Source organism: Geotrypetes seraphini, chromosome 3 (assembly GCF_902459505.1).
Source record: "Geotrypetes seraphini chromosome 3, aGeoSer1.1, whole genome shotgun sequence".
In the NCBI taxonomy this organism is placed as follows: domain Eukaryota; kingdom Metazoa; phylum Chordata; class Amphibia; order Gymnophiona; family Dermophiidae; genus Geotrypetes; species Geotrypetes seraphini.
In genome coordinates this window covers 103313964-103334459 of record NC_047086.1, presented here as the reverse complement: position 1 = coordinate 103334459, position 20496 = coordinate 103313964, and the positions used below count along the sequence as shown (strand labels likewise).

General features: G+C 37.5%; 1 protein-coding gene across 3 annotated transcripts in view; it reads left to right on the top strand.

Annotated features, from left to right (window-relative positions):
* WDR35 (WD repeat domain 35) overlaps positions 1-19764 on the top strand; it is a 315141-nt gene extending 295377 nt beyond the window's left edge. Inside the window, exons 26-27 of one of the 3 annotated variants that reach the window (XM_033936987.1) lie at positions 12172-12412; positions 18482-19764. In XM_033936987.1, coding sequence (XP_033792878.1) covers positions 12172-12412; positions 18482-18632 — 392 coding nt within the window. In that variant the 3' untranslated portion in view covers positions 18633-19764. The remainder of the gene's footprint in view (positions 1-12171; positions 12413-18481) is intronic. The other 2 variants (XM_033936985.1, XM_033936986.1) reach the window with 2 other exon arrangements.
* Positions 19765-20496: the final 732 nt, after the last annotated feature.

The window sequence follows — 20496 nt, the reverse complement described above, 5'->3', positions numbered from 1 at the left end:
TGAGTGAGGTGATTAAATTTGCAGACGATACAAAGTTATACAGAGTAGTGAAGACATAGGGGGATTGTGAAGATTTGCAACGTGACATAATCAAGCTCGAGAAATGGGCATCAACATGGCAAATGAGGTTCAACATGGATAAGTGCAAAGTGATGCATGTCGGTAACAAAAATCTCATGCACGAATACAGGATGTCCGGGGTAGTACTTGGAGAGACCTCCCAGGAATGGGACTTGGGAGTTCTGATCGACAAGTCGATGAAGCCATCTGCACAATGTTCTGTGGCGGCGAAAAAGGTGAACAGAATGCTAGGAATGATCAAGAAGGGGATCAAGAACAGATCGGAGAAGGTTATCATGCCTCTGTCCGGGCCATGGTGCACCCTCACCTGGATTACTGCGTCCAGCACTGGTCACTGTACATGAAGAAGGACACGGTACTACTCGAAAGGGTCCAGAGAAGAGCGATTAAAATAGTTAAGGGGATGGAGGAGTTGCCGTACAGTGAGAGATTGGAGAAACTAGGCCTCTTCTCCCTTGAAAAGAGGAGACAGAGAGGGAACATGATCGAAACATTCAAAATACTGAAGGGAATAGACTTAGTAGAGAAAGACAGACTGTTCACCCTCTCCAAAGTAGGGAGAACAAGAGGACACTCTCTAAAGTTGAAAGGGGATAGATTCCGTACAAACATAAGGAAATTCTTCTTCACCCAGAGAGTGGTAGAAAACTGGAACTCTTTTCCGGAGTCTGTTATAGGGGAAAACACCCTCCAGGGTTTCAAGACAAAGTTGGACAAGTTCATGCTAAACTGGTGAGACTGGACTCCGATCTGTTTGTGATCCCCTTCTTAATCATTCCTAGCATTTTGTTCGCCCTTTTCGCAGAACATTGCCTCCTATCCCATAACTCTTTAATTTTTTCTGAGTCTCTCATGAGAAACTTTGTCGAAAGCTTTCTGAAAGTCTAGATATATTATGTCAACCAGCTCTCCTTTATCCACAAGTTTGTTCACACCTTCAAAGAAATGAAGCAGAGTGGTAAGACTGAAACCATGCTGACTTTGTCCCATTAAACCGTATATCTACATGTTCCAAAATTGTATTTTTTATAATAGTTTCCACCGGGAGAGCAGTTACCTCGGACCGGCCCGATGGACGAGTTTGTGCAGCAAGGCCCAAGAGCGCAGCAGCCGGAAGACAATCCCTCAGCTGGAGGGAACGCGCAAGCTGAAGGGCGTGTCCTATCCTTTGAGGGTGTCAGCTTGTCTCCGGAGGAACGGAGTCCTCTGGTTCGCCCTGAGGCGTCGGGTGCGGAAGTGGCAGTAGTAGGAGTGGAGCAGCCGACGCGGAGTAAGGTCCAGGACGCCCTCTTGCTTACCCAGCAGGGTGTGGAACCCGGAGTAGTGAGCAAGCAGGAGGAATGTGCAGTAGTAACCATATAGCTGGAGGATTTAAGATGGCGTCTCGCTCGCAGTCATGCTGAGAAAGGCTATCACTTGGAATTTATTTTTCTTTGCTGTATAGCTTTGAAAAGCATAGAAGATGGGTAAGAGAAAGGGGAAAGTAAGGACTTCTCTCCGAGTCCTCTCCACTTCCCCTTTCCACCATTGAGAAGTTTATGGTCCGATCAGCGCACATCTCCGGAGCGGGTGCTGGCGAAAGGGCGGCCTTACCTGAGCTCAGTGTTACTCTGAGCCCGGAGGATAGACTTCCACCCTCTGACCCAGGCATGGTGACGCTGCCGGAACAATCGATGAATCCACAGGCTGTGTTCAACATGGCGGTTTTTTCAACGGAGAAGGGGAGTATCCGGAGCGTAAGAGGAGAAACCAGAGAGCTGGGAGACAATATGGGAGCGGATTCTGAGCTCCACTTGGCGCTCAAAGGTGCTTTAGGAGGAGTAGAAGAGTTGCACAGAGAGAGCCCCAGGACTGAGAAACTAGATCATCGGCAGGATATTGGTGCACAGCCTTTTACACCACTGGTTAAACCTCCCCGTGTTACTTTAGATTTTATCTGGGATGCTGTAGCCCGCTTGGAGAAGATTTTCATGGGAAACAAGGTTTTGGTGGACAATTCTTTGGAAGATCGTAAAACACGTATTGTCACCCAGGAGGCAAAGAATTTCGAGTTCGAAAAAAGAGTGGAGGAAGTTCAACAAAATCTTAAAGAAATAAAATCTAACAACCTGATCTATGGTCAGGGTATGGCTGGACTGAGGAATAAAGTGGAGAAAATGGAGAATTATACCCGTAGGTTGAATCTGCGTTTTATCAACTTTCCTCAATCCAAGACTGTAGCCCCCATTGAACTGCTTAAGAAATATCTGATGGAAATTCTGGGGGTTCCAAAGGAAACTGTGCCTCCATTTTCTCGAGTCTATTTTATGCCAGGGAAGAAACAGCAAACCTAATGTAACACAAATATTAGAAACATCTTTGGAAGAAAGTGTATAAGAGCAACACTCTTAGTTACATTTGTTTTTGAGTCTGATAAGGACTGGGTGATGAGAATGTTTTTTCGTAACTGATAAATTGTTTTTGGGAGGTAAAGTCTGGGTTTTTCCTGATGTATGTGTAGATACACAGGAGAAAATGAAGCAATTTTTGGCTCTACACTCTCAGGTGATAGCCCTGGGCACTCATTTCTTTTTACGTTTTCCTTGTAAATGTTTAATATTGTATGAGTCAAATAGGTATCTTTTTTTTGATCCCAAACAACTGGAGGCTTTTCTTGAGAATAAGTGCAAAATACAGGTTCAGGTGTCGGGTCCGGGGGAAAAAATTTGATTATTAGGAAAATGGAAGACTGTAGTTTATTAGCGGACGAGATGTCATTATTTTATTAAGTTCTCTTTTTTCTTTTGAGATGTGCCTCTTTTTCCTTATCCTCTTCCTCTTTTGTAGTTGAGGACTTATAGAGAAAGTTGCTGTGAATATATTTCTTTGTTAGGTTCCTATGGAAAATACTTTGTTTTTTTTTTTTTAAATTTTTATTTATAAAATTTTCATTCTTACAATAAATAAATAGCATAATATTTAGTTTATAATAATTATAGTTGTATGTACAATATATCATATATATTGAATCCCTTTCCCCTGTTATTTGTTTTTTCATTTTTCCTCATATTAATTTCTATATTTCCCTCCCTAACCCTATATTATTATTATCAATGTGTTAAGATATCTGATCTTTAGAATATTTTGTCAATGGATCCCATATTTTCTTAAAATTTTTTATATTTCCTTGTTGTAATGCCAATATTTTCTCCATTTTGTATATGTGACACACCGAGTTCCACCAGAATGTATAATTTAGCTTGGTATAATCCTTCCAATTTTGTGTGATTTGCTGCATGGCAACTCCTGTCAATATTAAAAGCAATTTGTTATTGTTTGCTGATATTGGACTTTGTGTTCTCATTGCAGTACCAAATAATATGGTATCATATGAGAGACCAATATGATTTTCTAGTAATATGTTAATTTGGGGCCAAATTAAATTCCAATAGGCTTTTATGCAAGGACAAAAAAAAATTAAATGATCTAATGTCCCTACTTCTATTTTACAATGCCAGCATCTATTAGATCTAGTATTATCTATTTTTTGCAAGCGCGTCGGGGTCCATAACACTCTATGTAATAAAAATATCCATGTTTGACTCATAGATGCTGACTTTGTTAATCTTAATCTCCAGGACCAGAATCTTGGCCATTGAGATGCAGAAATTGTCTGTCCAATCTCAATGCTCCAAATATCCCTAAGTCCAGTTTTCTTTTTTTTATTTAGAAATCCATATATTAATTTATACCATTTTGCGGCTTGGTGTCCCAAGAAATCCGCCTGGAAACATAAAACTTGCAAACTATATTGGGTATTAAGATCTTTCCATTCAGGGAACCCTACCTGAATGGCTTGCTTCAATTGCATCCATTTAAAATATTGTGTTTTATTTAGTCCAAATTTATTTTGCAATTGTGAAAAACTAAGCAAGGAACCTTCTGATATGACATCATTCAATGTTCTTATTCCTGCATTTATCCATTGTTTCCAGACGATTTTAAATCCGCCAATTCTGATCCTGGAGTTTACCCATATTGATTGATTTAGAGATTTAGCTATTGGTTCTGGTGATAGGTTACTTATGTATCTCAATGTTTTCCAAGTATCTAAAAAGATTCTGTTATCTTTATATCTCCTAGGCATTGTTATGGTAATTAGATGTTCTGGATATAAAGGGAACAGGAGCTGCCATTCTAAATACAGCCAATCTGGTACATTTTCCATGAGATCTGGGAGGATCCAATACATACCCTGTCTTAAAATATAGGCTTGATGATACCTATAAAAATTTGGAAAATTTACCCCCCCTTCCACAATTGGTCTTTGTAATGATACTAAAGCGATTCTTGGTCTTTTCCCAAACCAAACAAATTTTGTAAGAATATTGTTAAGTTTTTTATAAAATGACCCCTGAAAAAATATTGGTATCATACTCATTTGATAACAAACCACAGGCAATACCATCATTTTAATTGTTTGAATTCTTCCCCACCAAGAAAGATGTAATGGATTCCATTGCTCACACATTTCTGTTATTTTTTTCAATAAAAGTTTTTCATTCTCTTTGACTGTGTCTTCTATTGTATTTTTTATCATAATTCCTAAGTATTTTATTCCATCTTCTTTCCAAATAAATGAATATGGGTCAAATAGTCCTTTCGTACAATGAACATTAATTGGGAGGACTTCAGATTTGCTCCAATTAATTTTATATCCAGAAAAAGTGCCGAATTTCTCTAATAAATTAAGTATACATGGAATAGTAGTATCCGGTTCTCTTAAATATAATAAAATATCATCTGCATATGCAGAAAGTTTAAATTCCCAGTTGGAAAACGTGATTCCCTTTATCTCCTTAGTCTTATTTATTGCAATTAATAAAGGTTCTAAGACAATATCAAAAAGTAATGGAGACAAAGGGCATCCTTGTCTAACTCCCCTATGCAAATTAAATCTAGTTGATAAATTATTATTAATATATAATCTTGCACCAGGAGAGCTATACAATGTCTGGATCATTTTAATAAAACCGGAGCCTATACCAAACCATTGTAAAGCTTGATACATAAAATTCCATTCCACTCTATCAAAAGCTTTTTCTGCATCTAAAGATATTAGAAAAGCTGGATCATTTATATTTTTTGCTAAATTTAATGAGTGGAATGCTAGTCTAGTATTATTTGATGAATGTCTTTTAGCAATAAATCCTGTTTGATGTACATCTATAATGAAAGGAAGAGCTTTTGCCAATCTAAGTGCTAATACTTTAGCCATTAATTTATTATCCACATTTAATAACGAAATAGGCCTGTAATTTGAAACCAGAGTAGGATCTTTGTTTGGTTTTGGTAAGACTATAATTATCGATTCTGCCATAGTACCTGAAATATTTTCATTCTTTATTTGATATTGATATAAATTTAACAGATGTGGTAAAATGATATTTTGAAATGATTTATAAAATTCAACAGTATACCCATCTCCACCTGGAGCGGATCCAACTCTAAGAAACTTCAATGCTGTTTCTATTTCTTTTAAAGATATAGGATCTTCTAAACTTCCTTTTATATGATCCGGAATATTAGGTCCAAGAAAGGAATTTAAGAATGTTAATCCTTCTTGTTCTTTATTTTTATAAGAATTAGAAGTGTATAATTCTTTATAAAAATCAAGAAATTGTGTTATAATATCTTTTGTGCTGGTATGTGTGTTACCTTGTATATCTTTTATTGCAATAATCTTAGATTTTCTTTTCTTTGCTTTAAGAAAATTTGCTAATAATTTTCCCGCTTTATTTGAATTGCCATAATATTGTACTTGTTTATTGAAAATGTCTTTTCTCACATATTGAGAAGAAATCTCATTATATTTAACTTTTACTTTTAACAACTCTTGTAATGTATTGTTTTCCCATTTTTTAATTAATTTATTTTCTAATAATTTAATTTGTTTTTCCATATCTTCATATTGTTTTTTAAGTTGTTTTTTAATAAAAGCTGAATAAGAAATAATATTTCCTCTCATTGTTGCTTTAAAAGCATCCCATAAAATTTCTATATTAATGTCATCTGAAGAATTAAGTTGAAAGAATTCTTGCATTTTTACTTTAAGATCTTCTAAGAATTTCGAATCTGCTAATAAATCATTATTAAATCTCCATATTGAATTAAATTGATCAATATTATAATTCTTAAGGTTAATCCACACACCAGCATGATCTGAAATTATAATGGGATCTATAACTGCTTTTGATACACGCTGCGCTATGTTATTAGTTACAAAAATATAATCAATTCTTGAAAAAGATTTATGGACCTGAGAACAAAAAGAATATTCCCGATCATTAAAATGAAGGATACGCCATATATCTATTAAATTACAAGATTGTATTAAATTATCTAATCCTAAAGATTTTATGATTTTACTTGGTTTCTTGTCCACAATTGGATCCATTACAGCATTGAAATCTCCAGCTACTACTAAGTTAGAAGTAGCCAGTGGTAGTAATATCTGTTGAATTTGATTAAAAAACTCCATTTGGTTCGAATTAGGAGCATAAAGATTAAATAAATCCAGGGTTGTATTTCCCAGATCCATTTTAATATGTATCCATCTTCCTGAAGAGTCAGAATTTATTAATTTAAAATCAGCTTTGCATTTCTTATTTATTATTATCGCTACCCCTGCTTTCTTCCCTATTGCCGGTGAATAAAAACATTTTGATATCCATCCTTCTGTTAGCTTCCTAGATTCAGTGTCCGAAAGGTGTGTCTCTTGTAGGAAATAAATATCTGCGTTTTGCTTATGGAGAAAACCTAATAATTTTTTTCTTTTTATAGGATGATTTAAGCCATTGACATTAATTGAAAAAAATTTAATATCCATTTACTTTTGTAATTAAAATTTGACATGAAATCATATGATTATTATTTTCAGATATCCACACATTGTAATAATATATTTTCCCCATTCTCTTTCTTCCCCTCTTCCCTCCCTCCCCTCCCTTCCCCCCCAATATTATCTGTGTATGCTTGGCAACACGCATCTTAGGTCAGGTATCAAAACACTCCACAAAAGTCCATTTCCTGTTAAGATTCAGATATAAGTCACAAATATATCATATATAACTAAATAACATTAACAATCCATATAATATTTAAACATTTTGCCTTTTTTTTTTTTTTTTTTCCCCAATGTTAAATTTAATCTTTTCAAATATTATTTTCATATTTTATAACTATTAGTATATCTTATTAATTCAAATAATATGAAAAATATTGTAAATTTTTTTTTTTTATTCATATATATCACCTTTATATTTTCTAATTCTATTTCTTTATAATATTTTTAAGTAATATATAAGTTTATGAATATATTCTAGATCCTTATAATTCTTTTAAACTTATATATTATATAATGAGATGTTTCATTTCTTTGGAAAATAAACAATGTTTCACATATGTGTGCTACTTGTACTATGTGATTTTTTTTTTTTTCCCGTTCCAGAGCTTCCTTCCTTCATTATACAGAGTCATACCTCATTCATATAACATACTTCCTAGTTTCATTTTTAAGATATATCAAAGTTAAAGATGTGTCATTCCATTATCTTTATTCATCCAAGTAAATATTATTTTTTCTTCCTTTCTTCTTCTTCGTATTTTTTATATCCAGAGTATTATTCATTTCTTTTCAATAGTTTGTTAATTCCGAATAAGTTCCGGTTCCAGCGACGATCTAATTTTAGTTTATTTTGTGATCTTTCATCCGATGTAATCCTTTATCTTTTATTGTCAAGTCTAGTAGTTTATTTATTCATATTTGTTCATAGTTCATCCGGTTTTAAGAGTTATTCTTTACATGTATTTCCTTTTGCAAGGACTTCTGGGATTTGTAGTTCCATTGAATCAGAGAAAGGATTTTTAATAGGTTTATTCTTCCTGTATTGTCTTCTGAGAAGTGGGTTATATATACATACATAGATCTTCATTCATTCTTACATACATTCCATAGGAAGAAAGCTCTGGACCATGATTCAATCACATAATAGTATTTAGGATCTGCTCATTACAGCATCTGTTATTATTAATATCAATAGTTAATTTATTTATTAACTTTCTAAAACCAATTAAGGGCTTATATCTCGTTTTTATATTCAAGTTCTTATTTATTATCTAATAAATATTATATTCTTCCTTGTTTAAAAACTATATTACTTTTATCTAAGATCTTGTATACTTATATGTTAATTTATAATTTAAAGAATCATTCCATTCTAGAATGTAGGAATTTTTTGAACAGAGTCAAAAACATTCTATACCGTTTTTCATCTGCTAAATACTTATTATATTCAATCAATAATTTCAAAAAATACAAGGTGATATTAGCTCTTCTTAATACATATCATTTCCCCTACCTGTTTATATTATAAGACATTCAAACTTGACATTCATTATAATAAAATAAAGAAAATTAAGATGACATTGGCATTTCCTGGTTTTGTATATATTTTTGTAGCTCTTCAGGATTATCAAAGGTTAAAGTTTTGTTTGCTATGGTTACTTTCATATTTGCTGGGTATACAAGACCAAATTTTGCTCCCAGTTCACGTAGTTGTGGTCTCAAATCCAGCAGTTTCTTTCTTTTAATTGCTGTGCTTTTTGCAAAATCCGGGACAAAGTGAATACGGGCATCTTGATATTGTAAACCTTTATTCTGTTTTGCAAGATGAAAAATTTCCATGACCTGTTGGTGGCGTAGTAGTTTAAATATCAGTGGCCTCGGTCCTTGATGCTTTTCTGATCTCTTTGTTGGCACTCTATGTGCTCTTTCAATCTCTATGGGATATTTAGTTTGTAGAGGAAGTAGTTTTGGTAATAAGTTTTCTATAAAGGTCACCGGATTCCCCTTTTCTGCTCCTTCCGGTAAACCTATCAGACGAACATTGCTTCTTCTCTCACGATTCGAGTAATCCTCCAGTTCTTTAGTAAGTGTTTCAATTTTCTTTTTTTCAGTTTTTGTGTTTAAAATTTCTTCTTCAACAGTTATCATTCTTTCTTCTAAATCGTTAGATTTTAATTCGATTAGATCCATCTTTTTATTTAATGTTGAAACATCATCTGTTAATTCTGTAACTTTTTTTGTGAGAATTGAAAGCATTTGTTTGATTTCTTTAAGTTCTTTCATTACTTCTGGATCTGCGGTTTTGGATCCTGTCTCTTGTTCGGGCTTTGCTCTCTTGCTGCTTCCAGAGACTGCGAAGTCGTTTTTATTTTGCTTTCCTGACGCCATCGAGTTTATTTTTATCATAAATTTAATCTTAATTCTTCAAATTTTTGCGACTTTTTTATTCTTTCAAGGACTTTTTATATGGAGCTCTTCTGCTAACCGACCTCCTTCATGCGTGTCCAAGCCACGCCCCCTCAGGAAAATACTTTGTTGATTTTTTTCTGTTTATAGCATTATGCTTTCTGTCTCTTAATGCATTTTTATGCTGTATGTTCAATTAAAATTGAATAAATAAATAAAATTTAAAAAAAACCATGTAACTGCGAGGAGAGGATGACCAGATAAAAATGGTTTTTGATATTTCTGTAGCAAATGCAAGTACTATTGCTTTAGCAAGGGAAATCAGAACTGAGTTTTTGCCCCTATGTCTTTAATATGGAATCAATTTGGGAGGCCATTTCTAGTCTCCAGATTTCCCTGGGAAACCAGATACAGCAACTTTCTCAACGTTGTACTGGGGTACTATCGGAAAGTTTGGAATTGAAGAATAAAGTTTCGGCTTTGAAAAATTAATCAGATGACTATGACACCAGAATAAAATCTTTAGAAACGCAAGCACTAACTTGGGTTAAGGATAGTGCAAGTCTTCATTTCAAGCAAGAAATGGTGGAAAACTCCATTAGGAGGACTAATTTGCGGATTATTAACTTTCCGAAATTATTTTCCATATCGCCAACTGATATGTTTAAGCGTTACTGAAGTGAAGTTTTGAAAGTACCTGACTCATCATATCCACCTCTCTTTAAAATATATTACTTACCTTTGAGATCTAGGTCTCAAAATCCTAATCAGCAGAATTTATCTGCAAATAGTTTGGATTTAACTAATTTCCTGGAGAGGTCAGAAACTGAGTCTCAAGTACCAAGTACAGTTTGCTATTGATTCAGATAGGGAATGGTTGTTAAAATTGTTCTTCAAATATAAAGATGTTCCCTTTTTGTCTAATATAAGAATGTACCCAGATATTTCACGTCCGACACAGAAGAGAAGAAAACAGTTTCTTATATTGAGACCTAAGGTGGTTCAGTTGGGGGCGACCTTTGTTTTGAGGTACCCCTGTAAATATGTCATGGTATATAAAAAGAACAGATATGTTTTCTATGAACTGCAGCAGTTATCTAAATTTATTGCATCTCAGGAAATTAAGTAATTGCTTATTCTGATTCTTTTAATCTGTTTAGAAAAGAAATGCTCAACGGCAATCGAGCCTCTTTTTGATTTTCCTGGTTATATAATTTGTATGTTAAATTTCAGCAACTTCAGCTCCGTCTCTACTTAATAGTGGACTAACTATATTGTGTAATCAAAATTTACCTTGAATTATTTGGATTAGTGATATTTTTCTTGTATTTTGATTGTGATTGTCAAAATTATAAAATTAATAAAGAAATATAAATATAATAGTTTCCACTATTTTACCTGAAACTGAAGTCAGGTATACCGGTCTGTAATTTCCAGGATCAGCCCTGTAACTCTTTAAAAATCAGCATAACATTGGTGTAACATTGGCCACCTTCCCATCTTCAGTGCTATGGACAATTTTAGCTGAAATGTTTTAAATAAAAGCAATAAACATGTTCATGTAGGATGGTCCCTGCATTTCTCCTGCGGTATAGATGCACAGATCATTTTCTTTTGGCCCCCAGTATTGACCAATGAACTTACCATCCCTGGCATCCTGCACCGTGAATAGACTTTCAGTGACTGCCACTTAAGTATTGCATTCTTAGTAAAATATTGGTGAAATATTTTAAAATTGTTTGCAAACAGTAACTACTCTTCCTGCTTAATTTATTAAAAATTCTTTAAGATCTTTATTTATGTTTATAGATTTAATTCAACTCTTGAAAAACATGATTTCTCACTTATTTTATGACAGTTTATTAGATGTAGGCAAAAAATTTGAGACCAAAGGTTTTATAATAGTGGTCTTAGATTATAATCATAGTTCACTTTTTTTTTAATATACCACCCAACATATCATTTATATAAGTAGTTTACAGTAAAAAAGAAAAGGAGGGGAAGTAAATTATCTAGGTTTCATTTATCTCCAGTAAAATGATAAATAAAAAATAGTTTACTTCAAGCTAAAACTAAGACACAATAAGGAGGGAGGGCAGAAAGTTCATATTATGTACCACATCAGGTAGGGGTTAAAAACAAAATGCTTGAGAATGCTTTAGTAAAATATGTTTTCCATACCTGCTTACATTTTTGGATGTCTAGAGAAAATTGAACTTTGTTGGTGTCTGCCTTGATAATTTTTCCTAAAATTATTTCCCACCTTTTTTCTTTTTTGTTACTCTTTCCTCTCTGATCCATATTCCCCTTTTCCTCCTTTATATCCCTCCTTTGTTCTTTTGTGATATTTTTTGTCTCCTTCATTAACCCCTTTCTTGTTATCCTCCTACTCGCTCCCTTTCCTGTCTTAATGTCAGATTTTCTATCATTCTGGTGCACAGAAGTAAGCTTTTTACTACACTTTTCTTCTGGCTAACACAAGTCGGTTCTAAAAGTCAGCAGTCTTCTTACAGTGACATGTGTAGTGCATCTGTTGTTCCAATCTATGTGGGACATTTCCTGGCTGTAGCTGCTGTTTTGCCAGCTTATATAGGAAACTGGTACCTTCATTCGTCAGCTCTTGCAATTGCATAAAACGGCATTATAGAGCTTAAAACACATTTTTTAAAATGTTACATAAACTCTGTCCATTGACTTGTAGGTTTATAGAAAGGAAAATAGACTTGTCTTGTTCAGTAGTGTGACTTTGGTTTTTTTAAAAAATTATAGCACACATCCCTATTATGTGCCTTTTCCAGCTCTTCACTTGAGAGATTATGAAGACATTATTCCTGCAGTGGAGATCTACTCCCTATTAGCTCTTTGTGCCTGTGCCAACAGAGCATTTGGTACCTGCTCTGAAGCTTTTATTCAGCTTGAGTCTTTAGAAGCCCTGAGTCCTGAGCAGAAGCAGCAGTATGAAGACCTGGCTCTAGAGATCTTCACAAAACATAGCCCAAAAGACAACAGAAAAACAGATATAGACAGCATTTGTGAAAGGTAAGAATACTTTCAGTGTTAACTATATGAAAAAGAAGAAACTTCACTACCTATAGAGTCGGATCTTAGATGGATATATGAATTTCCCTCTCTGCATACTAAGTAGAGGCATGGAGAATCCCCATACTATTTTACAAGATGCTCTGTCAAACGTAGAGCCTCTGGTAATATAGGTGCAGGACCCCATGTTAATATCCTCCTAAATTTGAGACATCCTGAAAAAATCTGGAATAAAATGAATGGCTATCCTGGGGGGCGAAAGATGTGGGGGCAAAGTAAAGTAACCAGGGACAAAATGTGGAGGGTGAAACATCCTGGGGGTGAAACATCCTGGGGGTAAAATGTACTCCGGGGGCAAAACATCTGGATTCCAGGAGTGACCTAAGGGATCTGACCAATCGAAATGTTAAGCCACTCCCAGTGCATCCCAGAATGCACTGCAAGAGAGGCCTAAGATTCTGGTTGGCCTAGGTGCTTAAGGCCCCTCCTATGGGAGGGGCCTTAAGCACCTGAGGCAATCAGGCCTTAGGCCCCTCCCCGGTGCATCCCACAATGCACCAGGAAGGGGAAGGGCCGCCACTCAGTGGAGGCAGGCCTGCCAGCCAGAGGAATTAAGCTCCCACCAGCCAACTCAATAAGGTAATTGGGGGGGGTGTCCAGGTGGACTTGAGGGGGTGGTTTTTGGCAGGAGGGACTGGGAATCCTTCCTGCCGGGGATGGGGGTTCTAGCCGGGGATTATGTCCGGGGCGCATTTCAGGAGTGGGAGTTCTGGCAGGAGGGACTGGGCATCCCTCCTGCCAGGGGATGTCTTGGGGTGGTGGCAGCAGGAAGAATTAGGCACTCCTCCTGCCATAGACATGGGAGTGGGGGCGGCTTTGGGGTTCTGGCAGAAGGAACTGGGCATCCCTCCTGCCTGTAATCTTTGTGGGGGGAGCACTAGTTCTCTGCCGTGGCCGCTAATCTGATCTTGGCAGGGAGATTCTCTGCTGTGATCAGATCAGCGGCCATATCTATCTGAAATGTAGACCAGCATTTTGCTGGCCTACATTTCAGGTGCCTAAACCACATCCATGCCTAGCCTTAGGTGAGCTTAGGCAGCCCTATGCGCCTCCCTAGGCTCATGAAAATACCTACAATGTAGGCGACCCTACTTGGGACTTTTTTTTTTTAACGTGCGTCCCAATTTGCTGAATAGACAGCGGTAGGACGCCTTCCGCCACCTACAATCGGAACACCATTTATAGAATTTGCTCCAACATGTGCATTCCCCAGTTCACAAAGGAACTACACATGTATGAGGAAGAAGTTCCATGTTGATTTTTACACCACCTTAATGGCAGTTGTAGATTTTTTTTTAATGCTTATTTGGCAAGGGATTAAGTGTCCTTTTACTATGGTGTGCTAATGGACTTAGCATGCGCTAACTGTTAGAAGTCCATAGAAACAGAAAGAGCTTAAGAACATAAGAAGTTGCCTCCGCTGGGTCAGACACAAGGTCCATCGTGCCCAGCAGTCCGCACCCGCGGCGGCCCTTCAGGCCCATGACCTTCTCTAATCCCTTTTATCCTTCTATCCATACTCTGTCTAAAACCTATCTCTACCTCTATCTGTATCCTTCAATCCCCCTATCGTTCAGGAATTTATCCAATCCTTCCTTGAACCCCCGAAGTGTACTCTGTCCTATCACAACCTCCGGAAGCGCATTCCAGGTGTCCACCACCCTCTGTGTAAAGAAGAACTTCCTAGCATTGGTTCTAAAATTGTCCCCTTTCAGCTTCTCTGAGTGCCCCCTGGTGCTTGTGGTTCCCAATAATCTGAAGAATCTGTCCCTTTCCACCCTCTCTATGCCCTTCATGATCTTGAAAGTCTCTATCATGTCTCCTCTGAGTCTCCTCTTTTCAAGGGAGAAGAGCCCCAGCCTTCCCAACCTGTCTGTGTATGAAAGGTTTTCCATACCTATTATCATTTTCGTCGCTCTTCTCTGGACCCTTTCAAGTATCGCCATGTCCTTCTTGAGGTACGGTGACCAATACTGGACACAGTACTCCAGATGCGGACGAACCATCGCACGATACAGCGGCATGATGACTTCCTTCTTCCTGGTTGTAATGCCCTTCTTAATAATACCCAACATTCTGTTTGCTTTCTTGGAGGCCGCTGCACATTGTGCCGTTGGTTTCATTGTAGTATCTACCAGCACACCCAAGTCTTTTTCAAGATTACTATCCCCTAGCACTGACCCCCCCCCCCCCCATTTTGTAGCTGAACATCGGGGTTTTTTTTCCTAAATGCATAACCTTGCATTTCTCTATATTAAAGCGCATTTGCCATTTGCTTGCCCACTCCTCCAGTTTGTTTAGGTCCCTTTGTAGGTCTTCACATTCTTCCGTGGTTCTAACCCTGCTGCAGAGTTTGGTGTCATCCGCAAATTTTATAACTTCACACTTCGTCCCTGCTTCTAGGTCGTTTATGAATACATTGAACAGCAGCGGTCCAAGCACCAACCCCTGGGGAACACCGCTCGTGACCTTCCGCCAGTCCGAGTAGTGGCCCTTCACTCCGACCCGTTGCTTTCTGTCTGCCAACCAGTGTTTAATCCATCTGTGTACGTCCCCTTCCACCCCGTGGCTCCACAGCTTCCTAAGAAGCCGCTCATGGGGCACCGTGTCAAAGGCCTTTTGGAAGTCGAGATAGATGATGTCTATGGGTTCTCCTTTGTCCATCTGGCTGTTTATCCCTTCAAAGAAGTGTAGTAGGTTTGTTTGGCACGATCTTCCCTTGCAGAAGCCATGCTGGCTCACTTTTAGTTGTCCATTTTTTTCTATGTGTTCGCAGATGGTGTCCTTTATTAGTGCCTCCATCATCTTGCCTGGGACTGAAGTCAGGCTTACTGGCCTGTAGTTCCCCGGGTCACCCCTCGATCCCTTTTTAAAGATAGGTGTGATATTTGCTATTTTCCAGTCCTCCGGGATCTCCCCAGTTTTCAAGGACAAGTTGCAAATTTGTCGGAGAGTTTCCGCTATTTCGTTCCTTAGCTCTTTTAGAACCCTTGGGTGGATTCCGTCCGGGCCCGGTGATTTGTCGCTTTTTAGTCTGTCTATCTGTTTGAGGACTTCCTCATGGCTTATCTCTATATGCACCATTTTTTCTTCCTGATCTCCACTTATGATTTCTTCGGGTTCTGGTACATTCAATGTGTCCTCGCTCGTGAAGACCGACGAGAAGAACTTGTTTAACCTGTCGGCTACCTCTTTTTCCTCCTTTACCACCCACCCCCTTTCTGTCTCCATCATCCAACGGTCCTACTTCCTCCCTCGCCGGTTGTTTCCCCTTGACGTATCTGAAGAACGATTTGAAGTCTCTGGATTTCTCAGCCAGTTTCTCCTCGTATTCTCTCTTTGCATTCCTAACTACTAGGTGACATTCTTTCTGGTAATTTTTGTGTTCTTTCCAGTTCTCCTCGGTTTGGTTCTTTTTCCATTTTTGGAACGATTTTCTTTTATCCCAGGACAAGCAGGCATGATATTCTCACATGTGGGTGACGTCATCTACGGAGCCCCAGCGCGGACAGCTTTTCAAGCAAACTTGATTGAAGTTTCAAGTTTGCTATGCTGCACCACGCATGTGCATGCCTTCTTGCCCACTAGAGGGCGCATCCCCACCTCGTGGTCCTCAGTTCCATATCTAGCAAAAAAGCCATCCCCGGGGAGGAGGGTGGGTTGTGAGAATATATGCCTGCTGTCCCTGGATAACACCTGTTACGGTAAGTAACTGTGCTTTATCCCAGGACAAGCAGGCATGATATTCTCACATGTGGGTGACCTCCAAGCCAACTAAACAAGGGCAGGTGGGAGGATAGCAATTTAGGAAAACAGATTTCGTAAAACTGACTGGCCAAACCGGCCGTCACTCCTGGACAACGTATCCAGACAGTAGTGGGAGGTGAAAGTATGAACCGAAGACCAAGTGGCGGCCTTGCAGATTTCCTCCATCGGAGTAGACCGGAGGAAAGCAACAGACGCTGCCATCGTTCGGACCTTATGTCCCGTGACCCGACCATGCAGCTCGAGACCAGCCTGAGCGTAGCAAAAAGAAATACAAGCAGCCAACCAGTTGGACAAGGTACGCTTGGAAACAGGACGTCCCAACCGATTAGGATCAAAGGACAAAAATAATTGAGGAACCTTCCGATGAAGCTTGGTGCGTTGAAGATAAAAAGCCAACGCCCTCTTACAGTCAAGCGTGTGAAGACGTCACCCACATGTGAGAATATATGCCTGCTGTCCCTGGATAATACCTGTTACGGTAAGTAACTGTGGTTTTATCTCCTATCGCCCTCTTTACTTCTGTCGTTATCCATACCAGGTCTTTTGTTCAATTTTTTTTGCACCCTTTCCTAAACCTGGGAATGTACAGGTTTTGTGCTTCCAGCACCGTGTCCTTGAATATGGACCATGCTTTCTCTACGGTTTCCATCCGTTTTGAGCGATTTTTAAGTTTTTCACCACTGCTCTCATAGCTTCATAGTTCCCTTTCCTAAAGTTGAGCGTTGTCACTGCAGTTCTTTTCACTTTGGATGCTCCTACCTCTAATTTGTACCGGATCATGTTGTGATCGCTATTTCCTAGTGGTCCTACAACTGCCACTTCCTTTGCAGGTCTCCCTAGTCCGTTTAGGATTAGGTCGAGAGTAGCATTCCCTCGTATTGATTCTTTAACAAGCTGTTCCATGAAGCAGTCTCCCACAGCCTCCAGGAATTCCGTTTCCCTCGCAAAGCTTGAGTTCCCAATGTTCCAGTCTATCCTGGGGTAGTTGAAGTCCCCCATCACCAGCTTCTTAGTCTTTAGTGCACCTTAGTAAAAGGAGCCCTAAGCAAATCATTCTCATTGATCCCAAGTAATTTTTGTCCACCTCCCAAATGAAACCACTTTAAAATTATAGCCTTGCTACTTAATTGGCACCACTTATGCACGTGGGTTTGTAAAATAGGAGAGCTATACTTGGAAGTATTAGCATTGAAGCTGCAGAATCGCCACCTCCATATGGAAGCTGCCAGGTCCATGCTGTTGATTTTTTTTCAATTTGGATACTTGTAAAATAGCTGCTTCCACTGCATATACTGGCAAATATGCATGCAAGTCTGCATGTATTTTAGACATGGTTCTATGTTGACAAATGCTTTTTCACAATATTACTAGAACTTGCTTATCTGTTGATCCTATGTCTTTCTGAATCACTCTGTTACCGTTGGTATGCTTGTGTTGCTTTATGTTCCACATTGCTTATGTTGGATTTGTTTTGGGAGGAGGACCTGGGGGTGGGGAGTTTTGTGTGAGGTATTGTACAAAACTTTGAACTTGTTTGTAGATCTTGTTGTGTATTTGCTTTCTGGCTCAGCTCAATAAAATACATTTGAATATAAATACTACTAGAACTGAACTCATGCCAATCTGGATGTCTAAATTCTGTTCTCTTTGCTCTATGTAAAATAGGTCTTCACATGTTTTAAATCATGTTAATGTATATTAGTAAATCTAGCCCTAGGTTTTTACTTGGGTCAGCAAAGGATGAAGAGACTTGTCCATCCATAAGTTTCTTTGGTTCTCAAATGTGAATCCTGGCTTCTCTGGCTCTCAGTCTACTGTTCTAACCATTAGGCTATTTGTCTACTCCAAATAAAAACAAATGGAAAGCTTAGCATTGTTAATTGTAGATATAAATTTTTGTATTTTCATTTTAGTCTATGCTATTACAATAGGAAACAAAAAAACACAAATGACAGTTTTGCATGTCACAAGTGTATCAGAAAAAGTCATATGATCTTATAAATACACACTTGATTTTCCTTCATGTAGCACTTTAAGTACAACATATCATTCTTATATTCATATTCTATAATATCTTGAATGCAAATTTTCTTTTTGTAAACACCTAGATCAAGGTGGTATGATTTATAATGGTGCACTAAAATATATGCTCCTGAGTCAAAGCCATTTCAGTTGTGTTGCTAGGCTTCTCTAGAGTGCATCTAAAAATTAACTCTGCATTTTCCTTTTTCATTCTGACAGTGGTGAAGGGAAACTTCCAACGTGCATTGCCTCGGGACGGCCTATCACAGAATATCAGTTTTGGATGTGCAACATATGTAAACATTGTGTTCAGGATCAAGAAATCAGCAATTACAACTTCTGCCCATTGTGCCATAGCTCGGTGGGGTAGATGAGAGGAAGATGGAAGGAATCAACATTTGTTTGAACAAGACAAGAATATTTTGTTTTCCTTCAGAATATAGAGATAAAGTGGACTTTGAAAGGGTTGTAGCTTTTTATAAATCTATGTGCATATACTTTTTTTCAAAAATAGAATGGTTTTTTACACAACTATTTCTTTAATGCTGTTTCAGATTTTTGTAAATATTTCTGTTCATTGTTCATATACAGTGCTATAACACAAGGCTGACTGTATATGTTGATGTTTTTGAAACTGAGCTTTTATTAATTCTTGTTTTTTTATTTTGTATTAATTTTAAGTTCATGGTTTGTAATAATGCCACTGTATATCCCATCAAGAACTATTCTGTTTCACAGTCCTATATATATTTATATATAATATTCCTTTTTCTTCAGCTGAGATAAAATAGAACTGAATATGTCATTTATCCAATACAAACAAAAAAGAATTTGACCAGTATACAAAGGTGTCTCTCTGTATTTCCATATCATTACATTAACCCTGTATTTGAGAAGAAGAAACAATGTTACTCTTGTTTTTCTACATGCTTTAGTCATTGCTTACTTCAAATATAAGATGACTTTAAGGTCTAGCACAATTCTTTCCCAAAGAACCACCAATGCATTCTTGATGCTTTCGAGATTGGTAGCAGAAGTAATTCCTCTCTACATTTTTGAAGAGATGAATCCATATACAAACCTTCCATCAGTTTACCATCCAAATATGTTTGCCATCTTTGTAGTCCAAAATAAAATTCATAGGGATAATTTTGTAAATGTTTTTTCCACATGTAAAGCCTGTATTATATACAGAAATACCTTTAATAAAATTGCGGCAGTATGCACATATAAGTGCAGCACCATATAGGCATTCCTGGGAGTGTAGTTAGGACAGAACAGGAGTAGAATTTTGTTGGAACACACATATTTTATAAAAGGATGGGTGTAGAGTGTGTCCATGTATTTGTCACCTTTGGAGCAGATGTAAATGTTCGTATTGACATTTGTACACTACTGGACTATATCTGCTTCTAGATGTTTATTTTTTAAAGAAGAACAGGAAAAATAGAAGAGCAAGGACACACTGCAGACTAAATGTACACCAACCAACAGTAGAGTGGATGGTAACCAATGGCAAAACAAGTCCAGATACAAAGAATGAGGTGTAATCGAAGAACCTTTATTGAATCTAGATGCACATCAACTCTGAATGTACTCTGGCTCGACATGAGTCATGTTTCAGCCATAGCCTGCCTCAGGAGTCACAACATTGAATTTTCTGTAGTCTTTACAGCACAGCATAAACTGAGACAAGTGAAACTTGCGTTCTAATCCACCTTGGCACAGTGTGAAAAATGGTGGTCGTGCCATCAGAAGTAATCAAAACATGATTCAATAAAGGTTCTTCGATTACACCTCATTCTTCGTATCAGGATTTGTTTTGCCATTGGTTCCCAACTACTTTGCTGTTTATTTTATAAACCATGTAGATTGTCTATGTTGCCATTATTAAAGAGGCTTAAAATTATTGCTTTTTTGAACATACTATATAGATCTATTCTTTGCACAATCCCACTTTATTCCGGGACTAGTGAGTTATTTCTGTCTACCCACCAGGACTTGTAGGAAGCCTCATATTTCAGAGACTTGGAGGGGCATAATCAAAAGAAACATCTAAGTCTGATTTGGATGTCTAGACGCCCAAAGGCGGCAGTGGAAAAATGTCCATTCTTGAAAAATACATCTAGAATTTTTTTTTCTGAAAATAGTCTATCTGGACGTCCAGGCCATTGATCATCCAGACCACCAGTACATCTATCTTTATTCCATATTTTTGACCAAAAAATTGTCTA